The 12,065-nt window shown below is 53.6% G+C and overlaps 5 protein-coding genes across 5 annotated transcripts; 1 reads left to right on the forward strand and 4 right to left on the reverse strand.

Moving 5' to 3' along the window:
* Positions 1–55: 55 nt before the first annotated feature.
* E0L32_004629 (uncharacterized protein) lies at positions 56–1,946 on the reverse strand (the record flags this gene model as incomplete). The annotated part of the gene is made up of 4 exons (XM_031139061.1): positions 56–531; positions 583–712; positions 760–1,591; positions 1,651–1,946. The coding sequence occupies 4 exons, from the start codon at positions 1,944–1,946 to the stop codon at positions 56–58; spliced, it is 1,734 nt and encodes a 577-aa protein (XP_030997063.1).
* A 1,781-nt stretch (positions 1,947–3,727) lies between these two features.
* On the reverse strand, positions 3,728–4,456 carry E0L32_004630 (uncharacterized protein; the record flags this gene model as incomplete). The annotated part of the gene is made up of 1 exon (XM_031139062.1): positions 3,728–4,456. One exon carries the CDS (start codon positions 4,454–4,456, stop codon positions 3,728–3,730), a length of 729 nt encoding a protein of 242 aa, XP_030997064.1.
* An 819-nt stretch (positions 4,457–5,275) lies between these two features.
* E0L32_004631 (uncharacterized protein) lies at positions 5,276–6,649 on the reverse strand (the record flags this gene model as incomplete). Its single annotated transcript, XM_031139063.1, has 1 exon — positions 5,276–6,649. One exon carries the CDS (start codon positions 6,647–6,649, stop codon positions 5,276–5,278), a length of 1,374 nt encoding a protein of 457 aa, XP_030997065.1.
* A 361-nt stretch (positions 6,650–7,010) lies between these two features.
* Positions 7,011–9,236, forward strand: E0L32_004632 (uncharacterized protein; the record flags this gene model as incomplete). The annotated part of the gene is made up of 1 exon (XM_031139064.1): positions 7,011–9,236. The coding sequence occupies one exon, from the start codon at positions 7,011–7,013 to the stop codon at positions 9,234–9,236; it is 2,226 nt and encodes a 741-aa protein (XP_030997066.1).
* Positions 9,237–9,962: 726 nt separating this feature from the next.
* Positions 9,963–11,399, reverse strand: E0L32_004633 (uncharacterized protein; the record flags this gene model as incomplete). The annotated part of the gene is made up of 5 exons (XM_031139065.1): positions 9,963–10,381; positions 10,441–10,505; positions 10,572–10,954; positions 11,024–11,091; positions 11,156–11,399. The coding sequence occupies 5 exons, from the start codon at positions 11,397–11,399 to the stop codon at positions 9,963–9,965; spliced, it is 1,179 nt and encodes a 392-aa protein (XP_030997067.1).
* Positions 11,400–12,065: the final 666 nt, after the last annotated feature.

Consider the following 12,065-nt stretch of genomic DNA (forward strand, 5'->3'; position numbering starts at 1 on the left):
CAATGTGCTCAAGGTTGGTTCATGATATTTATATTACTAACAAGCGCGCAAAGTTCTAGAATGCTCGGAAATCTCCACGCGCTACATCCCACAACTCGGGAAAGTAAAAGTCCCCCGGCATTTGCTCCTGCCAGTCATCCAGGAACATATTCTGGTCCATGGTCTCCTCTGGTAGGACTATAGTCTCATCCATGACTACATCCGCTCCGGCCTGGTTCTCGCCGTCGATGGCCCTTTCGCTCTCAGGAGGCTTCTGCGTCCGCCCTTGCGCGCCTTGTCGTGAACGAACCGTTCCATTATTGCGTCTGCGGAATACAGGCAGTGCACCCTCGCTCATTTGTTTTACCGTGGTTTCACATTGCCCAAGACAAATATCCACCAAGTCCCAGTTTGCACTAGTCCTCATGTCGCGAAGATAGTCTATGAATCTGCGAGCTGTAGCAACGCAGTTATCCGCTGTGTTATCAGCTTGAGCTTCCAATGCGCATCTCATCATGAGAGTTGCTGCGGATGCAAAATGATAGGCGGTGTCTTGTTGCGAGTTAGTGAAGATACAACCTGATTAGGGACGACTCTGCTTACAAGGCAACCAAAAAGCCCTGCTCTCGTTGACAGATAGTGAAGTGACAAAATCTATGAATGCGGTTCCAGACTTGATGCAGCGAGACTGATGATAGGCTGCTTCCTCCTGGTCGCTCGCCCGTGTAGCCTGCTATTGTGAGATTTGTAAAAATATGAGATCAGGGTGGGGGGACCAACCTGCAGTGCCACACGACAAATACACATCTTCACGGCCAGAAAGGAGAGCTTTAGATTCAAAGAGCCGGGCTGATCCCGCTCAAATCCGGACTCCCCTGGATTCAGCCAAGTTGGCAAAGAGTCCTGCCAGTCATCCACGGCCGTCTCGATGCGCCGGAGAGTCTTGAGCATCCGCTCGAGAGGTTCCTCTCTTAGTGAGTAGATGACCGATAGCAAGTCACCCAGCAGTTGGGTCAGCCGACAGAGTGCAATGAAGGACTCAGCCCCCCTTTCCCTGGCCTGAGGAGTCGCTGTGCTGGAGGTCTGAGAGTTGTCGAGTATTGTGTCCAGCTGGGGGAGGGCAACATCCCACTGGTCGCGATGGACATGACCCGGGGTTCCGTGGCTCAGGCTTGCCCAATAATCATGTATGAGCAGGCCCCACCAAGTCTTGATGCGTAGGTTTTTCTGCCTGGGATCGAGATTCCAATTGCTAGGATCTCGATTGAGTCCCAAACTCTGCGCAAGGGCAACAGTGCTGCCGATATTGACAGCGTTGTAGGTGATCGAGGTAATTGGCCGGCCAAGAAGGTCGAGGATACAGGCAAGGACGGTGGAAAGGGTCGGCGATAGGAAGTCGTCGTGCATGGCACTGACAGTCAGGTTCCAGATGTACCTTACATCCGGAACAGGTCGACCAGTGGTAATGACCGCTTCAGAGAGCTCCCAGTAGACCAATATGACGGCGTAGATCTCGCAAACAAGTGTGTGAGGCAGTGTTCCTTGTTGGTAAGCTTTTCTGACTGCCGTCTCGTCAAGGATCGGAAAGGGAGGATGTATGACATCGAAGTAGCTTCGTCACGAGAATGTGAGCATATGGTAGTTCTCGATAGAAATGAAAAATAAACTCACAGTCCCATAAGATTCGCCCCCAGCGGCTCCAGAATCTTTTCAACGACTTCGCACTGCTTAAAACCCGGCGTCCCGTTCCCGGATGAAGCTGTCGGCCGCTGCCTCGGAACCTTGAGATACACCACCGGGTTTCGCGGATCATCCGAGTAGACGCTATAAGGGTTCGGATGCACATGGCTCTCAGCCACATTGTCGCGCGGAGACATGAACTGCTCCAGCATCTGAGCATCCCTGGCCAGGGCCGGACCGACGATATGACCGAAAAGACCGCCAGTCCCAGACGCCAGCGGTGACATCGCGGTCGGCGGGTCGTCTACCGGGGTCGTATTGAACGTGACATGATGAGGGCCTTCTGTCGACGCCTGAATGCTCGCTGCCGTCGCGGTCGGGGTGGCGGCGGCGGGCGACGACGCTCGAGTCAAGGTTCGTCCCGACTTCCTCACTCGCGATAAGGCCGGCGTGGAGCTCCCCCGGCCCACGCGATCCTTGGCGTTTGTCGTCGTGCACTCTTTCCGATGCGCTCGGCAAAGCGAGCATGGCTCTCGCAGCCTCGCACGGTCGCAGCGTGTCTTCCTCCGGTGGCAGTAGTCGCAGGCCGGGATCTTGTGGGACCGGTACGGCCGGGCGGGAGGTTGATCGACCCCCGGCGGCGGGGATGCGTCGTCGGCCATGAATTGCGTGATGTTGTTTCAACGCGTAAGAAAGTAAGTATGATGAACCGACGAGACGAGGGGACGTCGGGGCCGATGAGAGTTTTGAGAGTCGCGGCAAAGTTTCGGTAAAGTTTGCCGACGGGGCATCGGCATGCCTAGCGGCTCTTAGTGCCTGCCGGCTCGAGGAAGACAACGGCAGATAAGACCAGGCCAGGGCACCTGAATATCTCTTAACAACGACAACCTCTTCCAGACAACCCAACCTCGACTCTGGTGTCGTTTGAGGCTCCGAAAGATAGCCCTTGCAGTGACGCCAGTTCTATCTAACGAATTCTTTGTCCGTATTGTCAACCCCAGGATGATCCCTATCTTCAGCATATGAAATCGCCTGTATGCTGGCTCCCATGTCGGCCACGGCTGCAATCAATCGCCACATCCGGCAACAGAATGCGTAAAACAGAAAAAGAAAACGGTGGAGGCGCAAATGACTGAGGTGGAAGGTCCTGGCCATAGAATTGCTGTAATTCAAGATGACTGCATTTCTACAACGTTGGCCCAAATCCGGAGGCCCAAAATCATGTCGAGGCATCCACCAATCCGCTCCAGGTTTTGCACATTCATGCGGGCACACATGCCACGTCAGTCTACGCCATCGCCACTGTGCATGCCTTAAGGCCAGCCATGACGGATTGAAGAAATCACCACGTTCCTCAGTCTGCAGGCTTCATCTGAACACCAACGACAGCTATCAGAGCGACAATGGATGCAATCCGTCATTCGGTGCCGCACATGATGCCGAGAGCCATCCACTCTGAAAAGCATGTTTCGGTGGTTCAGACCTCTGTCTGGTCTGCGACGGTGAGAAGCCTTCAATTTTGAGCGAAACTTGAAACCCCCAGGACTAATTCAAATACTCCAGCCCTCTGAAGGAAGTGCACACACTCTGTCGCCTGTCCCTCCGCACGCGCCGCCCGCGGTCAAGGACTTCGCAGCACGTGGATGGCCCACCCAGCCGACTATGTCAAAGGAGGTGGCAGAGCGCCTCGAACACGACAGGCGGCTGCGGCTTGTGCGGCTGCAAGAGCTACAACGACGGCGGATAAGACGGCTCGGCAATGAGCAGCTCGGCCAGGCACTTATAAAAGCCCGTGATGTGGACGAAGTTCGGAGCTCGCTCCTGACTAAACTTGCCAGACAGGACAATGCAATCATGGAAACGCTGCAGCGGAAAGATATTGGGAAGAACGAGCGGGCTGAGGCTGAGAGGAGGCGAAAGACTATTCGTGCAGAGACTGTAGAGGCTCTCTCTTTCCTGACTACTTAAAGAAGCGCTTTGATTCTTATGGGAGAATGGTAACGCAGACTGCAACGATACTATACGAGGCTTTCAAGGAACATCGTATTGACATTCCCATTCCACTCCTCTACTGCTCATAGTACTGTCCCATCGCACGCTCAGGATAATAATCCAGCCCCATGAACGAAAGATCTCTCAAATGGTCCGGGTTGAATTTCTGCAGGCAAAACTGTGCAATCATGTCGAAGCCGGCGATGGCGCCCGCCGCCAGCCACACCTCGCCCGTGCCGCCCTCGCCCTCCCACAACTTCTCCTGCACCACCCACCGCTGGTCGACCCACTCGACGTTCGGGTGCAGCAGCTTGGCCACAGGCCGGAACGCCCGGTTGGTCGTCGCCTGCTTGCCGTCCAGCACGCCCGCGCTCGCTAGCCAGACGGAACCCGTGCACGTAGTCAGCCAGAAGCGCGTCTTGGGAAACGCCTCCTTGATGAAGCGGTCAGCCTCGGCGGGCCGCCAGGTGGGCATGTTGCCGCCGAGGATGACAATGTCGAGGTCCCGCGGGCACGTTTCGTAGGTGCAGTTAGGCAGCCACTTGAACGACAGGAAGAAATGCGCGGGCTCCAGCGAGCTCGCGACGTAAAACCACTCGATATCAATCATGTCGTCTTGGTACTTGGCCAGCGTGGCCCCGACCTCGGCCATGGCGGGGCCTAGAGCCGCCAGGCCATCCGCCATCTCGGGGGGCGGGTTGCGGAGGCCGTTGAGAATGTCGATGCCCATTATGTCGGTGGCCTGGACGGCCTCCATCAATACGGCGATCCGGAGCTTCTTGGGCAAGGCAGGACTGGAAGCCATGGTTTCTATTGCCCTTGAGGAGGTATGTAGCTTGCTATCGCAGTGTGTGGCAAGAGGTTTTTGAAAATTGCGGACTGGTTGCAAAAGAGTATGAGAGCTGCGTGCTGATGTGTAATAGCATTGCGAAGTAGAGAATTCTCGTAGTGATTTTCGTCCCCTTTTATCTGCATGATTCTCGGTGTTAGTCGTTGACTGCATAGACTCCGACTTGCTTGCTGAGATGGATAAGCTCCGAGAGGCCTCGGAGGTTAATCGGGCGTCCCTCACAAAATTCCGTTTCAGCAATTTTCCATTTGCAACATCGCCGGTTTCACAAGAAGCGCTAGCGGAATAGGGATTCAACTCCTCGTAGCATTAGTTCATTTTATTGTTCGGTGGTAAATACAATTGCACTTCCAGCACTTGAAAGCCAGGTGCGAGGTTTTCGTGATCACGCATTAGATGTTAAAGCTCATCACAAAGTCCAGCGATTTAGATTCCTCCTCCCAAAGGGCCTGGCTAATTAAGATACAGCAGTCGGAACACTCCTCATAAGGGAGGCTTTGAGACATCAAACATGTTTTGCAACATTGTTGAGGTCTATTTTGCTCATCAAGCAAGCCAAGGGTCGCACGAATGACTGGTTTAGTCTCCCTTCGTACTTGACGCACTCGTAGGATCGGATGGACCTGCCCCAGGATTCGCGGTCAATTTTTCATATTTCCACAAGAAAATGACCCTAGAGTGCTAAGGCAAATTGTGCAAACCGTCACATTTTCCAAATGGCACGTGTACATGTAAGGGGTGCGTGTTTCTGTCCATCAACAATCCTCCCCTCCTCTACTTGTCCTTTGCTAGATCATCGTATTCAAAGTCCGGCAGGTCATACTCTTCTGTACCTCCATACTCCAGCTTTGATTCGTCGAATCTTTCTTCCTCGGTCGGTCCGGGTGGGCTGCAAATGACGGCTAGCCCGTGCTCGCTATAGTCCCTTTGAATGGAATCAAGTCGATCCCAGGGCAGGACCTCCGGTGCCCAAGGCGCTCCAAAAAGCCAATGGTCGTATTCTGGTCTAAACTGGACCAAAATCTCTCTCAGCGGCACCTTGAGCTCCACGAGCAGGGTCTGTGCAACGGCTCGGAGGAATTTCTCTTGTGGTTCGTCGAGATGACCGAGCTGCTCAGAGCATTGTTGGTCTTGTAGGGTCAGATCCCACCGGAACCTATTGAGCCGAGGGGCGGCAAGTCGAGATACCAGATGAATATCGAGGCCAGTGGCTCGATAGCAGAGGCTTAGAAATCGAAGATTAGGGAAGCTCGTCACATCGAAGCCCGCAAGGCCTTCAACGCAGATGTGAGAGATACTGATGCAGGTCAGAGAGTCTCGCTGAAGTTCCAACATGGGCTGCAATTTTCCGAGGCTCCAACCGATGTAGGTCTCATTCCCCGCGTAGTCGGCCGAGAAAAGGTAGTGAATCTCCAAGTGCTCGAGGCGCTTAACCCACTGAATGAGATGGGAGAGTACTTTGGAGGTTTGAAGAAACTCAAAAACTGTCAATTTGGTCACAGAAAGAGCGTGTGGGGTCAATTCAGCCCACTGTTCGAGAGTGCCTTCATGCTCGCCGATGTGCTGTAAATGCAGAGACCGCAGGGCGAGCGAGTACCCAAACCCAGCCAAGGCTTCCCGGACAACAGGGGGACGCAGTGTGGATCCCTTCCAGCCCGTCAGAGTCAGAGACCTTAGTCGCGGCATAGAAGTCAGGGCCAGGCGAGCAAGTGACCCGGTATCTCGGTAGGTAGCCGGCCATGAGTGTAATTTGAGCGTTGTTGTATTGGTGAGCCACTTGATGAGATCTCGGGCTTCCGACGTGTGTTTGTCACATTGGTCACTCCTGGCTGCGTCGATTTCCAGCCGTCGACAGAATTGTCTTGTCGATGGATTCGCTTTCATAACCTGCCATTCTCTTGAGGCGGTATGCTCCTCTACGGGTCGTCGGGAGCACTGGTATACATGTGAAACGAAGATCCCTTCGTATAACAAGGGTGTTGCGAGTCGATTGAAGCGACGACAGACTCTTGCGAGACTGGCCAAAGGCACCAAGCGGCCTCGCCGACCATCGTGGCGCAGGCGATACCCTCGCAAGGGGCCCACTGATAGTGTAAGCACATGGCTCAAGAGCTCATCTGGGAGATCCAAGATGACTTTGGCTGTCATGATGGCAGGGAGGTTCGGAGATGATGACTTTGGTAGATGTGAACGTTGTTGTCAAATCTTTGATCCTGACCAACATCCATGCAAGGTCACGTGGACCTAGGCAGACACTGAGTTCTTGCGACTCGATGCGATTCAAGAAGCACAACCTGGTCGATTCGGTTCAAAAAGGCTCATCAGAGATATAGCCCGAGCATCAAACAACACTATTCCCAATAAAGACTCTGGTCTTGGCAACGAACTTGTCCTAAAAGCGGTCGCCAAGAGCTGGAAGTTCAGCCCCAGTCTGAGTTCTCAACTTATTTTCTCGCTTCGAGAAGCTCAGCTTGTGCACCAGAACAGGCCCTCGTGTCCAAGAGACAACATGATATGCGATACGTGCCTAAAGGTGGTTCAGTGGATCGTTGAGACGCATGCCGCTCCTGACCCGACACCTTTCCTTCGCCCGGGTCCTGACGGCTGTACAGTGGCATCGGACAGCAAAAGCTGCTGCTGGGTATGCTCTGTATTCCGCCAAAACCTCAGATTGTATCATCCGGAGCGTCGCGAGCAATGGGATGATGGGCCGATGCGAACAGCTTATCGTCATCCGGCTGTAGTTCTCGGTGAAGGCGAAGATGGGTACGGCTACGAGTATATCGCCTCTTGCGCCATTGAACTGGGAGGTTTCGCTCTTGACTTTCCCTTTGAAGTGAATTATTCGAGTACCCGGAGTAGGTTCCGCAGACACCCGGGTCCAGGAGGTATTATCCACCCACCCGTTCGCCCTTCAGCCTCCTATTGCCTATTAACCGAATTCTCAGTGTTTCGGGCTAAGCACGAGAAACCAAATGGCGACGCGTTGCACGAAGCCAATGGGACAAATTGCGATTTGAGTCTTGTCCGGAAGTGGATTGGCGAGTGCGATGCGAAACATGCCATGAGATGCACATCAAAGCATCAAGTATGGTCCCCGCGCCGGTTAGTGTACCTTGGTGATCAGGATGCGCATGTGAAGGTGGTCACCGTCTCCAAAACATGGCCTGCAGAACCATACGCAACAGTCAGCTACAGGAGACCAAGTCCTCTCCGACCGTCTCCGATGCTGTTGCTCGAGAACAGGCACGAGCTGGAGCAATACATCCCTGTGGAAACCCTGCCTATGGCTCTGCAAGATGCCATGCACGTGGCCAGAGGACTGGGAATATCTTTTATCTGGATAGATGCATTGTGTATCATCCAGGACACCGAGGACGATACAGCACCTCAGAGTGAAATGACAGAAAAGCCGGCAGATGGAGTTGATGGAAACGGGAACGACGATCTCCATTATTTGCGCAGCGTTTATCGTTACGGCTGCATCAACATCTCAGCAACCGGTGCTATCCATAGCGATGAGCCACTAGTCTCGAACCGATGCGCTCTGTACCACGCGGAGTCATTGTTAGTGAACAGTCACGGCAAGCCAGTAAGATTGAGCCCACGGAACGACGACCTGCCTGATCAAGTCCTCTTGGATTCCAGGGCTTGGATATTCCAAGAGGAGAACTTGGCAAGGCGAACGCTGCACCTCGGCGGCTACGAGATGGCATGGTCCTGCAGAGAATGTTGTCGGACAGAGAGCTTTGGCATCAAACCTTCCCAATATCAAACAGTGACCCCTCAGAACTGGCTTCTTCAGGTCGAAAAGTTCTCCCGGCGCCGCTTATATCACCAGACTGATGTGCTCGACGCGGTGCGCGGGTTGTCCGGGCTTTGGGCGGGAAGCTGCGATATCCCTGTTGTTAGAGGGATATGCGTGGCAGACCTTGGCAGGGCGCTGCTTTGGAGGCCCACTGACGAGGCCCAAGCATCACCTGCGGATGACTCGCTTTCATTGTATGCACCGAGCTGGACGTGGCTTTCGGTCAAGAGACAGGTGACACATCCAGTGGGGTTGATCTACTATGCCACATTCCAAGGCAAAGAGATGTACACATGTCTGTCACCTGGACAAAAGGACGATATCGTGGCGATGGATTTGATCGAGCTGCCTGAGTCCTTGAAAAGACACGACAAAGGGCGCTTATTGGGCCCTGGTTATAGCGACGACACATGGGGACTTACAGTCTTGGGGAACATGAACAGTCTCAATATGAAGGTGGTTGGATCTCCACCTCATTACTCTGACATTATCATCGGCGGCAAGAGCCTTGAGAACACCAAAATCCTTGTGGCACTCGATCACGGGGCGCAGATGCTTACATCGGCCGCACCAGTGACTAACATGAGATTCATAGCGACTTACTGCAATCCCACGCAGATCGCTGGGATCGTTGTCAGGCCTCACCAGCCTGACCTTCAGACCCCAAAATGGAAGCGGATCGGCATTCTGCAAATTATTCTCGTTCAGTCCATCCACAGGACCAAGAGGCCCAAGGTCGGCGCTATGGAAACTTTGGTTGAGATGGACAAGAGCTTGTATATCACTCCTTCCACCTTGCTGTCGGGAAGAATCTCAAACATTATCGAATTTCTTTCCATAAACGCTTGTGAACCAGGGACTGCCGATTGTCAGCGGGTGCTGCTGGAAAACGGGAAGTGCGCTCCACGTCCGATAACATTAGTGTAGGAAAGAAACGAATAGAAGTGAGATATATCACGACCCCCAATTGGTATTTGGACTCTCGGGGTCAATAAACTTTGAACATATAGCAGAGTTCGGTTCGAGACCCTAGATTTTATTGGTCTGAGTTGAGGGACAAGTTGTCCGTTCGGGCCGACTAACTGGCTCATGGCGACAACAGCCTTATTCAAACGGTCCCAAAAGCTCAAAAGTTGCATTGGAATTACGCCTGTGAATCCTTGTCAGAGCAGACGACGACTCGAAAGATCAATCAACAGGCCAACATCGAAGGCGTAGGACTCAGCACGATGGCACCCAAAGATAACTCTATCTTCGCCAACTAATTACGCAGCGATAGACGGCATCATTTTCACCATAATGGCACCTACCCTTACATCGATCCAAGGCATTTCAACCTGTTTGGCAGATCTATCCTATTAACAGGCGCCTCAAAGGGCATCGGCTGCATCAAGAGAATGAAATGAAGTACTGGCTTGCGATTGCAACTGCTAATTATGAGGCGGCCTATTGAGGCGAGGCGCGGTCTTGGTCACTATTTCACCTTATCAAGGCCGACGGTTGTCTGGCCAGACGTGTTTGAGCCATCGACTATCTTGTGACTATCAAGATTTATGGAATTTGGCCTCGGCTGTATGCATATGAGGCAAGGTATCAATATGATTTGGGCTAGTGCAAGAACGACGTGCAAGAACATTCAAGAGTGGTCGTCTCCTACACGACATGCTCGCCACGCTGCTCCTTCTGACTCTCCTCGGTCGTCTGGTAGATATCCGTCTGTACACCGATGCCTTGAAGCTCGATCTCGGACGAGCTGCGCTCAACGTCGGACCGGGACCTTGTAGTGCCACTGCGCAACTGCCTCTCGGAGTTCTTGTCGCTTGGCGACCACGCCTTTGACTTGACATCGTGCAGCCTCTGGAACGTCTTGTCGTTGTGCGATGCTGTAGAGCGGTAGTAGAGCTGCGATGCTGACGCCGGGTTGGATTGCGATGTTTTCGAGCGACTGTAGCCTGTCGACGACATCCTGCCCAGGCACCCTTCAAACATGGGTCTCATTAGAGGGAGGCACCCACAGATGATAGCGACATTCACTTCCATGGTCGTCCAGATTGATTCCTTGGCGCTCGATGCTATTCCTGATGTCAGTTGCCATGTTTCAACTAAACAGGGGAATTGGGTGTGTGCTTACATGACAGATCATTTGTGATGAAGTAGTTGAACTCCACCAAGCGGAGAAGACTAAATATGCAGACACTGTCCGCGGGGGCACGTTAGTCTCATGCCATGCGCTTGGGCAAGCATACCTGACGACAAACTCACATGATGCCCATCGACAGCACACCAATGACGGCCAGCTTCTGTCTGAGGTTCATACTGAGGTTCCAAATCACCGGCATGGGCAACACCAGAATCGCGATATCGGCGATGAGGGAGAAAGACCCCATGGCCTGGAAGAATGAGGTCTGGCCCTTCATGCAGTGGCCATGGGGGATTGTCTTGTCGTAGTAGAACTGGATCGGCCAGCATTGGAAGATGTTTGTCAGCAGCGCGGCTGTCGCCCAGAGCGTAACAAAGGTGATCAGGGAATAGGCTGCGATTCGGAACTTCTTTTCGGTGCCCAAAGTCGAGTTCAAGAAGACGATGATACTAGCCTTGACAAAGGCCATGGACGGCGCCCAGAACTTTTGGATCATCCAGCTTCCCTGCATGCAGGGCGCGGTATTGGGTTAGCTGCTGTCTGTCTCACTTTGTGTATTGATGGCTTGTCTCACAAAGTTGATCCGCCGTCGCTCATCAGCCGGGAGCTCGCTGGTTGGAACACCCACGCCATTGAAGGCGGCTATTGACAGACAAGTGTTAGCCAAGCGATGTGTTCTACCCCTTAAACTCGGGCAAGTGCTTACTGTAGACTGTAAACGCAGTGACACCATAGCTTAGCAGCAGGCCGATACCCATCAGCACATCCTCCAACCTGAGAGCCGCGCCCGTGACGAGCCGACGGCAGACAAGGCGCAGAATGTACGAGAGCGTAGCCAGGCCGCACATGGCCAGGGGCACTGCGATCAGCACAGTCTTCCAGTACGGGTCCTCTGTCTCGACGATGCGCGTCGGCACGGCCTCCGCTATCACTGCAAGATCCCCGGCCATTGGGACGGTGATCGTGGCTGCGCAATTGTCGCGAGATGAACTGTGTGGCTGGTGGGGACACCGACTGGCATCTGAGAAAAAGATCGACAGAGGAACCCTTGACAACGGGAGGGTTCGACGCGCGAAATGAGGACCTTTATGTTTGTGGGCTGCAGGATGACAGACCGGGGTCAATGGAGCCGTTCTTATTGCTGAAGAGTTAAGATATAAGAGAGACCAGCATCCCGACAATGCATGGCACCTCAGGGGTTTCCGACACCGGGTGCAAAGGAAAGAAAAGTGTCCGAGGGCACACCTTAGACCTGTTTGGGCAAGACGAGCGAAATCTGCGCCGCCGTGGGAGACGAGCTGATTGAGAGCTCTCCATTAGGTATGGAGTTGGCCAGTATGGGTTTGATGCGCTTTGCATAAGCGTCCTGGAACCAGTCTCCGCATTAATCCCACCCTTTTGACGCCGTTGCAAGGAGTAGCTCCCGCACCAGGACTCATCCGTCGAGCTAGCTACATACCTAGTCGTCCTTGGGCAATCAGTGGTCGGATAGCTGCGTGAGCGGCGAGGTGGCCGCGAATAATTACTCCACGGGCATGGCGTTGCCCTTGTCGCTCACTTCCGCCTTGAGTTACTTCGTAGGCCCGGGACGCGGTCTATCGGTCTTTGGTGCGGTG

Source organism: Thyridium curvatum, assembly GCF_004353045.1.
Source record: "Thyridium curvatum strain D216 chromosome Unknown NODE_22_length_467593_cov_81.276643, whole genome shotgun sequence".
NCBI lineage: Eukaryota > Fungi > Ascomycota > Sordariomycetes > Thyridiales > Thyridiaceae > Thyridium > Thyridium curvatum.